The 14,647-nt window shown below is 37.9% G+C and overlaps 1 protein-coding gene across 1 annotated transcript in view; it reads right to left on the bottom strand.

The window, feature by feature from the left end:
- CDYL (chromodomain Y like) overlaps positions 1 to 14,647 on the bottom strand; it is a 172,618-nt gene that overhangs the window by 76,010 nt on the left and 81,961 nt on the right. The window contains exon 2 of the mRNA XM_042462464.1: positions 6,324 to 6,978. Coding sequence (XP_042318398.1) covers positions 6,324 to 6,978 — 655 coding nt within the window. The remainder of the gene's footprint in view (positions 1 to 6,323; positions 6,979 to 14,647) is intronic.

Below are 14,647 nucleotides of genomic sequence, written 5' to 3'. Positions count from 1 at the left end.
AGACTAGGGTGCATCTGCACTGTAAAAATAATGCAGTTTGACACCACTTAACACGTTGCAGCTCTATTCTGTGAAATCCTGGGATTTGTAGTTTTACAAGGTCTTTAGCCTTCTCTGCCAAAGAGTGTTGGTGCCTCACAAAACTACAAACCACAGGATTCTGCAGGATGGAGCCAGGTCAGTTAAAGTGGTGTCAAACTGCATTATTTTACAGTGTAGATACACTCTCTGTCTCAGACTCTCCCTGGATACAATTTGGGGCAAAGCATTGTCTAAACAAGTCTCAAGATAACCATCTACATGGATAGATCTTAACAGAATAAATTCTGTAGTGTTTCCTTTTAAACTTTTCCTTATTAGCCCCATATTTTTTAGAAAACAAGTGCTTTAGAAAAAGCTCCCTTACCAGCTTCTACTGATAAGCACTTCTGTGATATGTTCACATTAAGGTTTTTGAAATACCCTCATGACCACAGTAAATTATATTCTTCAGTTTTCAACTGAAAACCAAAACCACCTCTGACTAATTCAGAACAATGGTAAAGAAACTTTAAACAATAAATGTCTAAGCTAGGTCTAATTTTTGTGCCAGCATATGGAATTATATAGGGGATAACAAGATTGAGGGGAAGCTAACCATTATTCCAAAAGGCCTAGAGGCACTTAAATAATCTACATTAATATTTAAATCACTTATGCCCTCTAAATAGCTGCTGTATGTGTTACCACCTTCCCTGAGAGACAATGGCTCTCAGTGGCAGAAGGACAAAAAGAAAATTGGCTGTGCTATCATATCAATAATACTAAATAGTTACATATGCAAATACGTGAAAACATACCTACAGAGAGACTTACAGGTTCAAAGAGGAGTTGGTTTTATATCAAGTGCTAGATTAACAATTAAGGAATTTTAAAAAGACATCCATCCAATGAAGTGCTATTCATAATTTCCATTTTTAGTCCACCAATTAAATACTATCATTATTTTATTATAGCCATTACGCTGTTATATATAGTTTTCCTGTGAATTTGTCTCTTAATAACGGGACTGACTATCTGCTAAGGAGCAGCCATTTGCAGGTAGCAACACTACCTGCAACCATGCTTGTCCTTCAAAATTGTGACTGGGAACTAAAAGCTGAACTTACTAGAAACCAAAGAAGAGGACAATGACATACTGCTGAATCAGAGAGTAATACATCACAGAAAGTGGAATCCCTTACCAGAAACACTAGATAACAGTAGTTAGAGAGGATGGGAGAGCAAGTAAGGAATCCAGTTCTCTCTCTCTCTCTCTGTACATAGGCAGAGTAGTAGGATGCCACCTGTGCTGATACCAGATACTAAGCTGAACACAGCTGCACAGATTTATTTCCATTTATCACAATGAAAAATAGTACTGAGTGCAAAACCATGTGAATTAAACATTGCAACCACTGAAAACGGAATGAATGGATTCAAGCAGCAGCTATAAACTGCTAAACATTCTGAAAGGTTGACTTCCTAGTGTTCTTCAAGCAACATTTCTTTGGGCACTGGACCTATGATGTCAGGAAGCATTTGCACAAAGCTCTTTGCTATTTTTGCCTGCAAGAGCGGTCCCTGGAGCATAAAAAATAAAATTCCAACAGAAGATTGTCTGGAGTCAATACAAGCTACAGATTTCCAGTTTCCCCCTTCTCTCTATATTCTGCTGAGGGGAAGTTTCATTAAATGAGGAAGATCTGGTTTAAGAAGCAGAAGACTTAAGCAGCCGAAGACTGGGGAAATCAAAGCATTTTGCCAGTGTTTAAATATTCTCCATGAAATTGCAAAGGATTACAAAAGCATTATTTTTCAAAAACCAAGTCCATAAAATGTGTGTGTGTAGGATTCAAAATAAAATAACTCATTTCATTTTTACCTTTTGGAGAGTTGATAAAAGCATAGAATGTGAAGTGAGAATAAAAAACAAACAAACATACCAAAACAGGAGAATTAAAGGAGATAAGTAATTCTTAACCATGATTTGGAAGTTATTATTGAACTAAATCTCTCTCAGCCTCAATCTTGAAACTGTAATTTGAGAATAATACATTCCTAATTTTGCATAATATATGTGAAATGTTTCAAACACTTGAGTGTTGTACAGCACTATTGAAAGTACAGTGGTCCCTCCACATTCGCTGGGGTTGGGGAGTTAAGAAACCTTTTACAGACCGAGTGCCCAAACTGCAACCCAGACCCCACATCCCTCTGGCTTTCTAGTAAGAAACTCTGGCAAACTCTGTGCTAGGGCAACAGCATGTGTGCCCACAGAGAAGGCTCTGAGTGCCACCTATGGCACACGTGCCATAGGTTCGCCATCACTTCCCTAGTGAATGTGGAAAAACAGCAAATTAAAAAAAAATACTACTGTACTCCTTTTAGCTGAGATAACACCTCTCTAGGAATTTCCAAGTCCTCCAGTGCAACTCAGGTCAACATCTGCCAGAAGTTGATTATAGAATCATGCTGGAGGACCTACACACGCCTAGAGAAGTGTTTTCTCTAGGAACTTCTAGGTTCTCCAGTACAACTTTTGGCAGAGTTACACTAGAGTACCTAGAGATTCCTAGAGAGAACATATTAATTAAAATTGCAAATAATCAAATCCTCAGACATCAAAGCTGCAAATGTGGAGGGCCAACTGCAAAGTATTAAGCATATATTAATTAATTAATTAGAAAAGAAAGAACAATTAAGAATTAATTTCTGCATCTAAGGGAGGACAGGGTTCTACAAATGTAGTATTTTACAACCGTCATAAGTGTTCAAATTTTGAATTATTACAGCCAATCTGAATTCCTTTCTAATGTGTATACAGGGTTCAGCTGGCTTTCATGTACAACCTACTTACAATAAGCAACATGGTTTCATTAGGATTCAACACATCTGTGAAACTAGAATTGAAACTATACAGTTTCTCTTGGTAAGGATTTTGACAGGCCTTCTGAACAGTATACTGAATTTGCCTTGTTGACCAGATTAGTCAATAGTTAGTTATTTTGAAAACTGGTGTGTTTAGTGGTTAGTGGATAGTCTTAGAAAAGCCATTTGAATCATTTCTCCTCCCACCTAGAAAGAAATACCATAACCACAAAAAGTCAACATCAAAAACAAATCATGCCAGAGTGATCTGATCTCCTTTTTTAAAATATAAAATTACCAGCTTGGTAGATGAAGGGAATGTTGTGGATGTAGCATATCTTAATTTCAGTAAGGCTTTTGGCAAGGTCCCTCACAATATTCTCGCAAAAAAGCTAGTAAAGTTTGGCCTAGACAATGCTACTGTTAGGTGGATTTGTACTTGGTTGCCTGACTGAACTCAAAGGGGGCTCAGCAATAGCTCTTCTTCATCCTAGAGAGAAGTGACTAGAGGGATGCCACAGGCTTCTGTCCTGGGGCCAGTGCTATTCAACATCTTTATCAATGACTTGGATGAAGGAATAGAGGGTGTGCTCATCAAATCTGCAGATGACATCCAATCAGGAAGGGAGCTAATACCCCAGACCCCAGAGAACAGGATCACAATTCAAAATGACCTTAATAGATTAGAAAGCTGGCTCAAACTAACAAAATGAATTTCAGTAGGGAGAAATGTAAGATACTACATTTAGGCAGAAAAATTAAATGCATAGATATAAGATGGGGGACATCTGTCTTAATAAGACTACATATGAAAGGGATCTAGGAATCCTAGTAGACCACAAGTTAAACATGAGTCAACAGTGTGATGCATCTGCTAAGAAGGCCAATGCAATTCTAGGCTGCATCAATATAGTTGCTAGATTGAGGGAAGTAATGGTGCCACTCTAGTCTACTTTTGCCAGGCCTCACTTGGAATAGTGTTTCCAGTTCTGGACATCAAAATTTGAAAAGGATGTGTACCTGGTGGAACGTGTTTAGGGGAGGGGCAACCAAAATGTTAAAAGGTCTGGAAACCATGCCCTATAAGGAGTGATTTAGAGAACTGGGAATGTTTAGCCTGGAGAAGAGAAGTTTGATATGATGGCTTTGTTTAAATATTTAAAAGATATCATACTGAAGATGGAGTAAACTTATTTTCTGCAGCTCTGAAGAATAGGATCCACAGCAATTGATTCAAACTACAGGAAAAGAGATTCCACCTAACATTAGGAAGTACTTCCTGAAAGTAAGGGCTGTTCAACAGTAGAATATGCTACCAGAATGTGCTGGCGTCTCCTTCTTTGGAGGATTTAAACAGCAGCTGGAGGGCCATCTCTCAGGGATACTTTGATTGTGTATTTCTGCATGGCAGAGGGTTGGACTTGATGGTCCCTGAGGTCTCTTCTAACTGTATGATTCTAACTGGTACCCTCAGCATATTATTAATTGCACCAACCCAACTATTTTAGTCAATGACCCATGCTAACTAGGGTGGTATTAATTAAGCTTGTAATCTAGCAGACTACTTCGACTGCTATGATGTGGAAGGTCATACTACAGTGATGTAAAGACTAGTACTAAATAATGCATGTAAAGTGTTTTAAATATTTTTATTACTATTAATTAAAATTAATCAGTTTGCTGCCTTTCATCTGTCAGAATAAAATAGGTGTCCCAAGAAGAAACATTTATTTGAATCTTTGGAGAATTTTTGTGATTCTAGGATTGTTGCTTCATAAACCTTGTGTTCTCTTTAAAGTGGAATTTGATCATCTCATAGTTCAATTTTATACAATTTCAACAGAAATAAAACTTTGTATTAAGTTGTAAATCTGAAAAAATATGATCACTTCTAGGATAAAGAATTTTAAGTTCTTATCAAGTCTTATGTCTAGAGACGTACTGTTCTGTCAACACATTGCACACTGCATTCTTATTGTTGTGTGCCTACAAGTCGTTCCCGACTTATTGTGAAATTCTTGCAGGATGTCTTTATTCAGCTGAACTCTTTTCTAGGTCTATCACATACATTCTAAACATATTAAGACTAAAAACAATTCTGTTTCTTAAAAACAACGTTTGTGAAGTAATGGCAACAAAACATTTTTATTTACACTATGCCTTTTGCAACAGTAGCAAATAGATTGCGAAGCTCAATCCTATTCATTTGGCTGAGAAGCAAGTCCCCTCTGTTCAATGGGGCTTATTCAATAAAAGTCAAAGGGTAGCTTGAGTGTAACCCCTGATGAATACAGTGGGCTTCATGTCTAAGCAAGCATACCCAGAATTACACTAAATTCAATATGAGGTTGCTGCACTGGTTAAATAAAGGCTATAATCTAAACTTTCTTGCATATAAGCAATATCAAAGTGGTACCCAAATATTAATCACAAAAATAAAGTGTTTCATGAAAGAGGGGGGAAGCTTTATTTTCTATAAATTGCTTCACTAATTGAAAAGAACAACATCAACAGCAACAACAGTCATAAGCATCTTATTCAGCTGTCAACTGCCTTGTATGCAATGGGAATTACTACAATTAAGTGTATTTAGGATTGCAAGTTTGGCTTTCACTTATCCATTCATTAGGAACCAAGTTCTGTAACAACTTTAGAGGAGCACTGCAAGACTACAATCTGTCAGATAACTAATCTCTCTTGTAAATTATGTCCTCAACAATCAGTCCCGTTTGATTAATATATACTCCACAATATTCACTCTTGACAAAGAGACTGAAAAACAAACAGACCTAGATCAATGAGAAAAAAACAAGTGCGGCAGAAAGAGGGTAGGAAGAACTACTGACAGATTATATGAAAAAAATACTTCTATACAGATATCATAATCTCAGTATATCAACAGAAGACCAATACAACTGAAGAGGGCTTTAAAGTGAATTCTGGCCTACAATTTACATTGCACTAGTGGGTGTCCAATAGTTTGACAGGATTTTAACCCCCCCCCTCCCCGAAACCCTCAGAACTGACAGTAAAGCTGCTCTGAAATGTTTTCTCCTGGTGCAAGTTCTGGGATGGCACCCTTAGATCTGCCAATAGAAACAAATCCTTCCACAGAATTATAATAGATCACAACATCCATGAATCATAGTTTATTTTGTCCTAATTTCAGGAACTGTAAGGAAAACAAGTAAAAAAAATGCAATAATGGAATGAGTGAATGTGCCTCAAGACATATATATGATTTTATTTTGAAATAGGAGTTGCACATCTCAGAAAAGAAAATAACAAATGAAATGGTTTTATACCCTTTATCAAAAATATAGAGATATTATGTGTAGCATTGAAATATGTCAAAACAACAAATATGTTACTAGAAGAAATAAGCTAAACAAATTTGTCCTTTACCAAATTACTAAGCATGCACATACACTTACCTTTTCCATTTAAGGTTAATGTTGATGCAATGGTAGCTGTTACTGGCACAGGCAATTGTGGCACTAACGGATGTATCCTTGGCCTGCTCCCCATTCGAGCACGCTCTTCTCCAGGTCCTAATAAAGCTCCAACAGGTTTCTCTGCTGCTACCTCTGGTGCCACAGAATCCTCCTGATCCTGCTCTATGTGGTCCATCTTATCAGGACTTTCATTTTGAAAGCCATCCACTGCTGTCCGACTCTTAATAGGACTTTTGGGCACAAGAATTTTAATACCTGACTTCGAAAGGTCCAGATTTTTTCTACCAGAGAGAGGAGTGTTGTTTTTCCTAAACTTCTGGTTAGCAAACAATTGGTTTTTTGCTTCATGGTCCTTTCCAATAACTAAGGATTTCGAGGTCTTTGAAAAAGAACTATTAGTAGATCTAGAAATTTGTTTTCTTGCATTATTTGGAGATGTCCTATTTGTCCTTGTTAATGTGCTTTCTTTTTGCTTTTCATTGTGATGCCTATTGAATTCATGTATATATTCCTCACAATTCACAAGGTGTTGTTCTGGTTCCCACGTGTCATCTTCACTTTCGTAGCCTTTCCATCGCACTAAATATTCCGTTTTCCCCTTCTTGTTTTTCCTTTTATCAACAATTCTCTCTACCTGTAGAAAAAGAGAAAATACAGTTCATGATGATGTGCTTCCAAAAATTTTAAAAGGTACATCTAAAATGTACAGGAAGCAATTATTATTTTGTTCATTCAATAGATATCATGTTCTTGAAATGTTGGTAACTCATGGAATTAACTATCTCCGCAGCACGTCCATGTAATCAAAGAACCAGAAATTTTAAAATTTTCAGTTTCATAAGTATGGCAAGTACTGAAAGTGAGCAACATATTTTCATTGTGATGACTAAAAGAAAAACTACTGTAGTCATACAATTAATCAGATTTTAATCTTTTGAGCCCTAACCATTTTTCAAAAATTAGTACACGCTTTGAATAACATTCTGTTACCATGAGTAACCATTATACATGAAATTTAATGACACAGCTCTCAGTTTTTGTTAAAAGACTAACGCTATAAAAAATCTTTGGATAAAATATATTTCAGAAGATCCTATGATAAATTATATATTCACTACCTAATTTGCAAAATTGGGCAAAAGTACATTTTTTATTAAAAATTTCAGAATGTATAAAGGCTATAAGCAAGTCTCACATAATCTCTCAATACACACACACACACACACACACACACACAGGTTCTGGCTCCATGTTGGAGGATGATGGAAACTGGAGTCTAGCAAATTTGAAGGACATCTGATTGGAGAAGGTTGCAACAGCACAAATCTACAACATATAGCAGTACGTACATTTTTTATATTAAGAGAGACAACTCATGTCTAACAGACAGATAAGATAACAAATCCAAAGCTACAGCTAACAGATCAAGATATTTATCAAGCAGCCCATTCAAACTGAAGGATCCACCATGTTGCTTCCTAACTTCTCATTTAAATTCTCTGTGTATTACCACCTCATTTCTCCCACACTTAACACATATTATATTCAAATAATGCTTGCACTGGTCCATGTGCTGTCTCTCTCCAATTGATGTTATGTAAAACTATTTATTCCACAGAAATGCCACCTACAGTATATGATGAGAAAGAAAGGGCAATATGTAAACATAATATCTGTTAACTTCCAATCAGTTAGAAGCTCAGCTTCTTGCAATCCAAAGCAAGTTGCTTTTCACAAACTAAAGGATCCTCCTATAAGAAGTAACAGAGTCATGAGAAGTTATCATCTTTACTGTTTTGAATTTTATGTATATAAAATGTTAGCTCATGATATAAAATTGATATTCAAGCAACTGCAATGCTTTATAGTACAGTTTGAGTCTCTCTGATCTGGCATTGTTAAATCCAAAATATTCCAAAATCCAGAATTGTCCACATGAATGGTTGAGAAAGTGGCACCTTTGTTTTCTGACAATTCATTATACACAAACTTTGTTTCATGCACAAAATTATTAAAAATATTGTGTATAAAAAATACCTTCAAGCTATATGGATAAACTGTATACAAAACAGATGAATGTCATGTTTAGACATGGGTCCCATCTCCAAGATCAAATTCTAAAATCCAAATGGTCCCAAGCATTTCGAATAAGGGAGAGTCAACCTAAATCGGCAATACTTTACCAGACAGTCCAACAACTAGTAGTGTTGCAACATTTTATGTAGGAAATATCCTGCACATGTCTCACTAAAATAGAACTCCTATAGGATTCCCCTCTCCCACAATGAGGACCACACCAATATCATTTACAATATGGCAAATACATGCACTTTATGGAGCAAAACTTCCCAGAATCTTCAAGAACCTTAACATATTTATTTTGCTATACTATTCAAGATCGCAGTACTATTTTTGTGGGCTGTTAGGTCTGCAAAAACTGTGGCATACTTTACAATTTATCAAGTATAAACAAGAAAATCCTTTCCAGTCAGATGCTTTCTCAGTTAATTTTTTAAAAATATAAAATTTTAAACATCTCTCTCAAGGCTAGCATGAATCACTATAATAACATGCTTATTAATGCACGATCTATCTGCATACTCAGCACTAGAGCAGACACAAAATATAATTAAATGGCCATTAGCAATTTGAAAAAGTCAAGTGGCTGAGGAGGCGAAAGTGAAAAGTATATGTAAAAGGTAGCATATCTTGTTTAGCTGTAGAAATGAATCAACATTTTAACCTCTACACTTCAAACCTCACATAAGCTTCTATTGTTAACTATAATTTTTCATTTTAAGCAGATAGCCATTTTGGATGGTATCTCATTCTTTATGTTTATTTATACTAGCATTTACAAGAGGCATTTGCTATGTGATAACTAGCTGCCAAAATGCTGTGGGGAAACTGGGTGGGATCCAGACTTTTCTGCTATACAAAGGGAAGGGCACCTTCTGTTCATGGAAGGAAGGTGTTAGAAGATCCTGCTGGTGAAGAGAGAGATAAAACTTTTGACCATTCTTCCCTGCTGTTGCAGCTGCTTGTGCCCTCTGCAAATCTGCACCAGAGGTTCCAATCCTCCTTTATTTAGATCATCTTTAAATGCTATGTACAATTAAAACAAAACAAAAAACACATTAATGTGTCAATTTCAGTATTTTGTTTTAAAGATACTCTTGTAATTTTTTTACAGTAGGTATTTAGTAGATTTCTGCCCTTATGTCCTCCCAAGAATGGCATAAGAATGATAGCTAACAACAAATCCAAAAGATACAAGTGAAATTGAGACACAGACTAAAACAATGATCACCCAGTTAAAAACCTCCTCTGTAGCAACAAAAATTAATTGCCACAGGCAATTAATTGCCAAACGGATATATCCATCCTATCACTGAAAGCTCTATCTTGTTTCAACAGAGGTTCAATTTGTTCCTCCATATTCCAGCTCACCAATAATTTCAGGTTTTAATTTAGAACAAAATGACTTCCTAGGATTAAGATGGAAAGGAGAGCTAGAGCTGGATGTCATCAGTATACCAGGAGAAACAATTTTGTAAATCCTGGGTAAACTCTCCGAACAGCTTCATGTATCTGTTAAAACAGTATGGTAGTTTAACTACTTTTTAATACATTTTTGTTTGTAAATCTAAATGAGAAAATAATTTTAAAAAACAGCATGGGGAATAAAATGAAATTCTGACACACTGACCAAAGATTTGGCCTATAAACTGGTCAATCCAGAAAGGGCTGAAGAGACCATAAAATAATGGCTAAAATCTAACTATTACTCTCAATTAAATCAGAGGGAACTTGGCAAGTCCAACTTGTGTAACTTCCCATGATTCAAATGATATCCTCCCCTTGGGAGAAGAACTGGATTTAAGCCAATCCCTCTCCGATAGATGGGCCTAAGGCATACAATGGCCAATGGTATCAAAAGCTGCTGAGAGGTCTTGCAGAAGAAGCAAGAGAAACACAGCTCTCTGTAGAGTTCCATTCACCAAGATGACCAAAGCAGTCTCAATCCCACAGACAGGCTTGGAAGTCAATCAGAAATGGAGCCAGGTAATTTAATTAATCCATGAACCTGAGATACCACCTGGCACTTTAGCACTCTGCCCAATAATAGAATACTGTATAGAATTATCAAATAAGCAATCTTCATAGTGAACTCAAAGGTCACTTACTACCTCACCTTTTTATGCAGAGTAGAATCTTGCTTCTCTCCATTCTCCTTACCAACTTAGCTTTATTGAAAAGTATCCATTATTATTGGTCAAAGAAAGGCCAAATCTACTGGACTTGTATTAACTAGCTGGAAAGGATCCAAGTTATTTTATTAACAAAGGGCCCATACAGACAGGCAAAATAAAGCTGCTTCAGGCCACTTTAGAGGTATGCTGCTTAAACAACACACACATCTTAAGAGGCCAGAAGCTGTGCCAAAGCTGCGCTCCAGTTCTTAAGACTAGAGTGTGGCTTTGGCGCAGCTTCTCACCTCTTAGGACACATGCATCATTTAAACAGAATACCTCTAAAGTGACCCGAAGCAGCTTTATTTTGGCCTGTCTGTATGGGCCCAAAGTGTCCTGAAGCTTAGTCAAAATGAGTGGATTCTTGTTCCAGGAACCAAAATGTAACATGTCTTTGACCACCCAAAGCAGCTCCACTGCTTAGATATGATGACAGAGAAGAACAATTCCTTCACTATTATCATTGCTAGCCTATGCTTAGTTGAAACTGGTCCAAGTATTCTCTCAGTGTTGTTCTGTTCACCATTGATACTTGCTACATCATCATCAGCTCCCTAGAAAACCAAATAGCTTCTTTCATTATTTTCAGCTGGAAATTTCAGTCAGAAGTGATCATGTCTACTATCCTGGCTTTCCAGGGACCAACCAAGGCTTTTAGGGAGTCTTGGTAGCGCAGTGGTTAAATGCCTATACTGAAGCCACTCACTCACACACCACAAGGTTGTGAGTTCAATCCTAGCCAGGGACTCAGGATCGACTCAGCTTTGCATCCTTCTGAGGTTGCAAAAATGAGTACCCAGCTTGTTGGGGGCAATTAGCTTACACTTTGTAAACCACTGAGGGAGTGCTTAAGTGCATTGATAAGCAGTATGGAAATGTACTTGCTATTGCTATTGCTATTGGACAGCATTATCTGCTGAGACAGCAAGAAATTCCACAAGTCATGAGAAAGCCATCTAGATCATTCTCTTAGAGTGGACAGTCTTAATTAATCTCCCAATGGATAGCAATCTATCTGTAACAGAAGAAGAAAAAAAATCCCGAACTCCAGAATCACTAATATCCCATTCAAAATGAGTGACCAATTTGGACAGATTCATGTTGAAAAGGAAGTCCTGAACCAGCCAGCCAGAGCATGAATGTTGACTCCTTCTCCCCCCCAGTAAAAGACAAGGAGCCCAAGCTCCACCTCTGAGACCACCCTGATGATTTAGGAACGTGATGAGCAGTGAGTGGGCACTACGCCAAAAGAATCTCCAGTTCTATTCCAGGCATCCACTTTCACATGCCCCAACGCCAGCAGACTGGTGGGGAGATAGAATCATGAAAGACCACTGCAGCTCTGCCTTCCTGTCCTCCAGGTCTCATTTGTTGCTATACAGACAATCCCGATGGACCAAGGTGGAGAAATTTAAGCCTCCCTTATTCAACCAGTTCTCTTGTGATATAAGCCAAGTAAGTACGCTTTGCTAGAATCAAGCCCTGGATAGCTGTTTTTAACTCATTAACCAAATAGGAATTCTGCAGCAGCATTTTCAATTTCAGGGGACCTGTTTTCCAAGATTATTCACTTCAGATGAACTAAGAGATGTTAACTGTTTAATTTCTTAGCATTTTGCTGAAAAGTTTTCATGCCATTTGGTATGTTCTCTTCTACTATTACCAAAGTCCTGTGAGAAGCCACTGCTGAAGTAAATCTTTTATCCTACAGTGTTGTTGTTGTTGTTGTTATTATTATTATTTAGATAGCGCTGTAGATTTGCAGTGTTCAGTTGTGAGAAATACTCATGAGACTCAAGGCCCACTTTCAAAAGAAAGTCTCCCATCAAGGACTTCTCTATATTTAGCTCTAGTGTATGAACACACAGTTTTAAAGCTAATTCTAATGCATACACAGTCAAGGAAAATGCATTCAATCTTGAAAGCTGTTCTACATCTTACAAATTCCTCCCAGTCTACTGCTGCATGGTGTGTTGACACAGATCTTCAAAAATCAAGGACACAGACTAACCTATCACAATGAATATCCAGCCATAAGCCAAATTCTGTTATCTGCTTGTGGAATCCTACCACTTCAATAGCAGTTTCCGAAGGAGTGCCAACACCAGTCTATTTCAGCAAAGAAACCAGGACTCTTGTCTATAAGGATAACAAATTCAATATGTCACATGTTTCATGGGCACTGTCCATTTTATCCCTTGCACGAAATATCATGCTGCTCATATTGTATATGAAAACTTGGATAAATGAGCAATGTACCATAGCAACTAAGAGGAGTATGTACAGGAAAATGTACACTAACACAGTTGTTTTACTGGAAACAGAACAGACCACAACTTTATGTTCACATTATCAAAATGATTTTCACACCTGCCAAGCTGCAAAAAGGTAATGGACTAAAGCACACAGGCTCTTCTCATCAGCATGCTATAGCAGGGGCGGGGGGCTAGCAAATTTGTTCTTTTCAGCTCTGCAAGCAAAAGATGGCTAGATGTCAGACTGAACCCCCACCCCACCCCAACCAGTAAAATGACATTCAACAGAAATGTAAAGGGTACTAACAGTTGTGTCAACTGAGCCCCTACCTAAATCTGAAGGACCTAAAGATAGTAATGCATGCACTGGTAACCTCAAGGCTGGACTTCTGCAATGTGCTGGACATTGGGCCACTTCTGTACCAAGTCCAGAAACTTCAGCTAGTTCAAAACATGGCAGACAGATTGATTACTGGCACATTCGGGAGTAATCACATTACACCAGTATTAAAATCACTCCACTGGCTGTCAACTAGTTTCTAGGCAAGATACAAAGTTTTTTGCTATTACCTTTAAAGCCCTACATGGTTTGGGTCGAGGTTACCTACAGGACTGCCTACAGCAGTGTTGGTGAACCTTTTACAGACCGAGTGCCCAAACTGCAACCCAGATCCCACTTATTTATTGCAAAGTGCCACGTCCCTCTGGCTTTCTAGTAAGAAACTGTGGCAAAATCTGTGCTAGGGCAACAGCATGTGTGCCCACAGAGAGGGTTCTGAGTGCCACCTCTGGCACGCGTGCCATAGGTTTGCCATCACTGGCCTACAGGATCACCAAGAGCCCTGGTGGCACAGTGGTTACATGTTGGTACTGGTGCCAAAACGTTGTGAGTTCAATCCCTGCTGGGCTCCAGGTTGACGCAGCTTTCCATCCTTTCACAGGTCAGTAAAATGAGTATCCAGTTTGTTGTGGGCAATTGGGTAACACATTGTAAACTGCTTAGAGTGCTTAGCACTATAAAGCGGTATAGAAATGTAAGTGCTATTTCTATTGCTTTCTCCCATATACTCTGTCCCATAAGCTTAGGTCCTCTGGCGGACAACTATTCCAGTCAGCCAGGACTAGGTTAGTAACTGTCAGCTAGAGGACTTTTTCTTCAGCTGCCCTTAGACTATACAGTGGTACCCCGGGATACGAAAGCACCGCCTTACGAAATTCCCGGGATACAAAAAAAAATCAATAGGAAAAAACTGTTCCGGGTTACGAAGGTTTTTTCAGGTTATGAAAAATTTTTTTGGTGCTTTTCGGCGCTATTTCGCACGAAATCGCGGCTTTTCCCCATTAGCGCCTATGGCTTTTTCGGCTTACGAAGGATTTCGGGTTACGAACGCGGCGGCGGAACGAATTATTTTCGTAACCCGGGGTACCACTGTAGAACGACCTGCTGGAAGAGATTCGACAGCAGAATACACTGTCTGAATTAAAAACGGTATTAAAGACCAGTCTCTTCCGGCAGGCTTACCCGGATGATTTTTAAATTGTGAATTTTAAATGATGAATTTTAAATATAGATTGTTTTAATATGTGTATATCTTTCCTTTTAAATTGTATGCATGTCCTTTTAAATTGATGTGTATTTTAATTGATGGGTTTTAACTCACGTGATGTGTCTGTTAATTGTTGTTGTTCCCTGCCCTGATCCATGGAAAGAAGTGAGTTAGAAATGAGGAGGAGCGTCTGAATTGGGCTGTACCTGAATTGGGGTGTATCTACCAACTGTTTATTCAAGTCAAGA

This window comes from Sceloporus undulatus, chromosome 4 (assembly GCF_019175285.1).
Source record: "Sceloporus undulatus isolate JIND9_A2432 ecotype Alabama chromosome 4, SceUnd_v1.1, whole genome shotgun sequence".
NCBI classification, from domain to species: Eukaryota; Metazoa; Chordata; class Lepidosauria; order Squamata; family Phrynosomatidae; genus Sceloporus; species Sceloporus undulatus.
The sequence above is the reverse complement of the archived record's forward strand: the minus strand, read 5'-3'. Positions and strand labels throughout refer to the sequence as shown.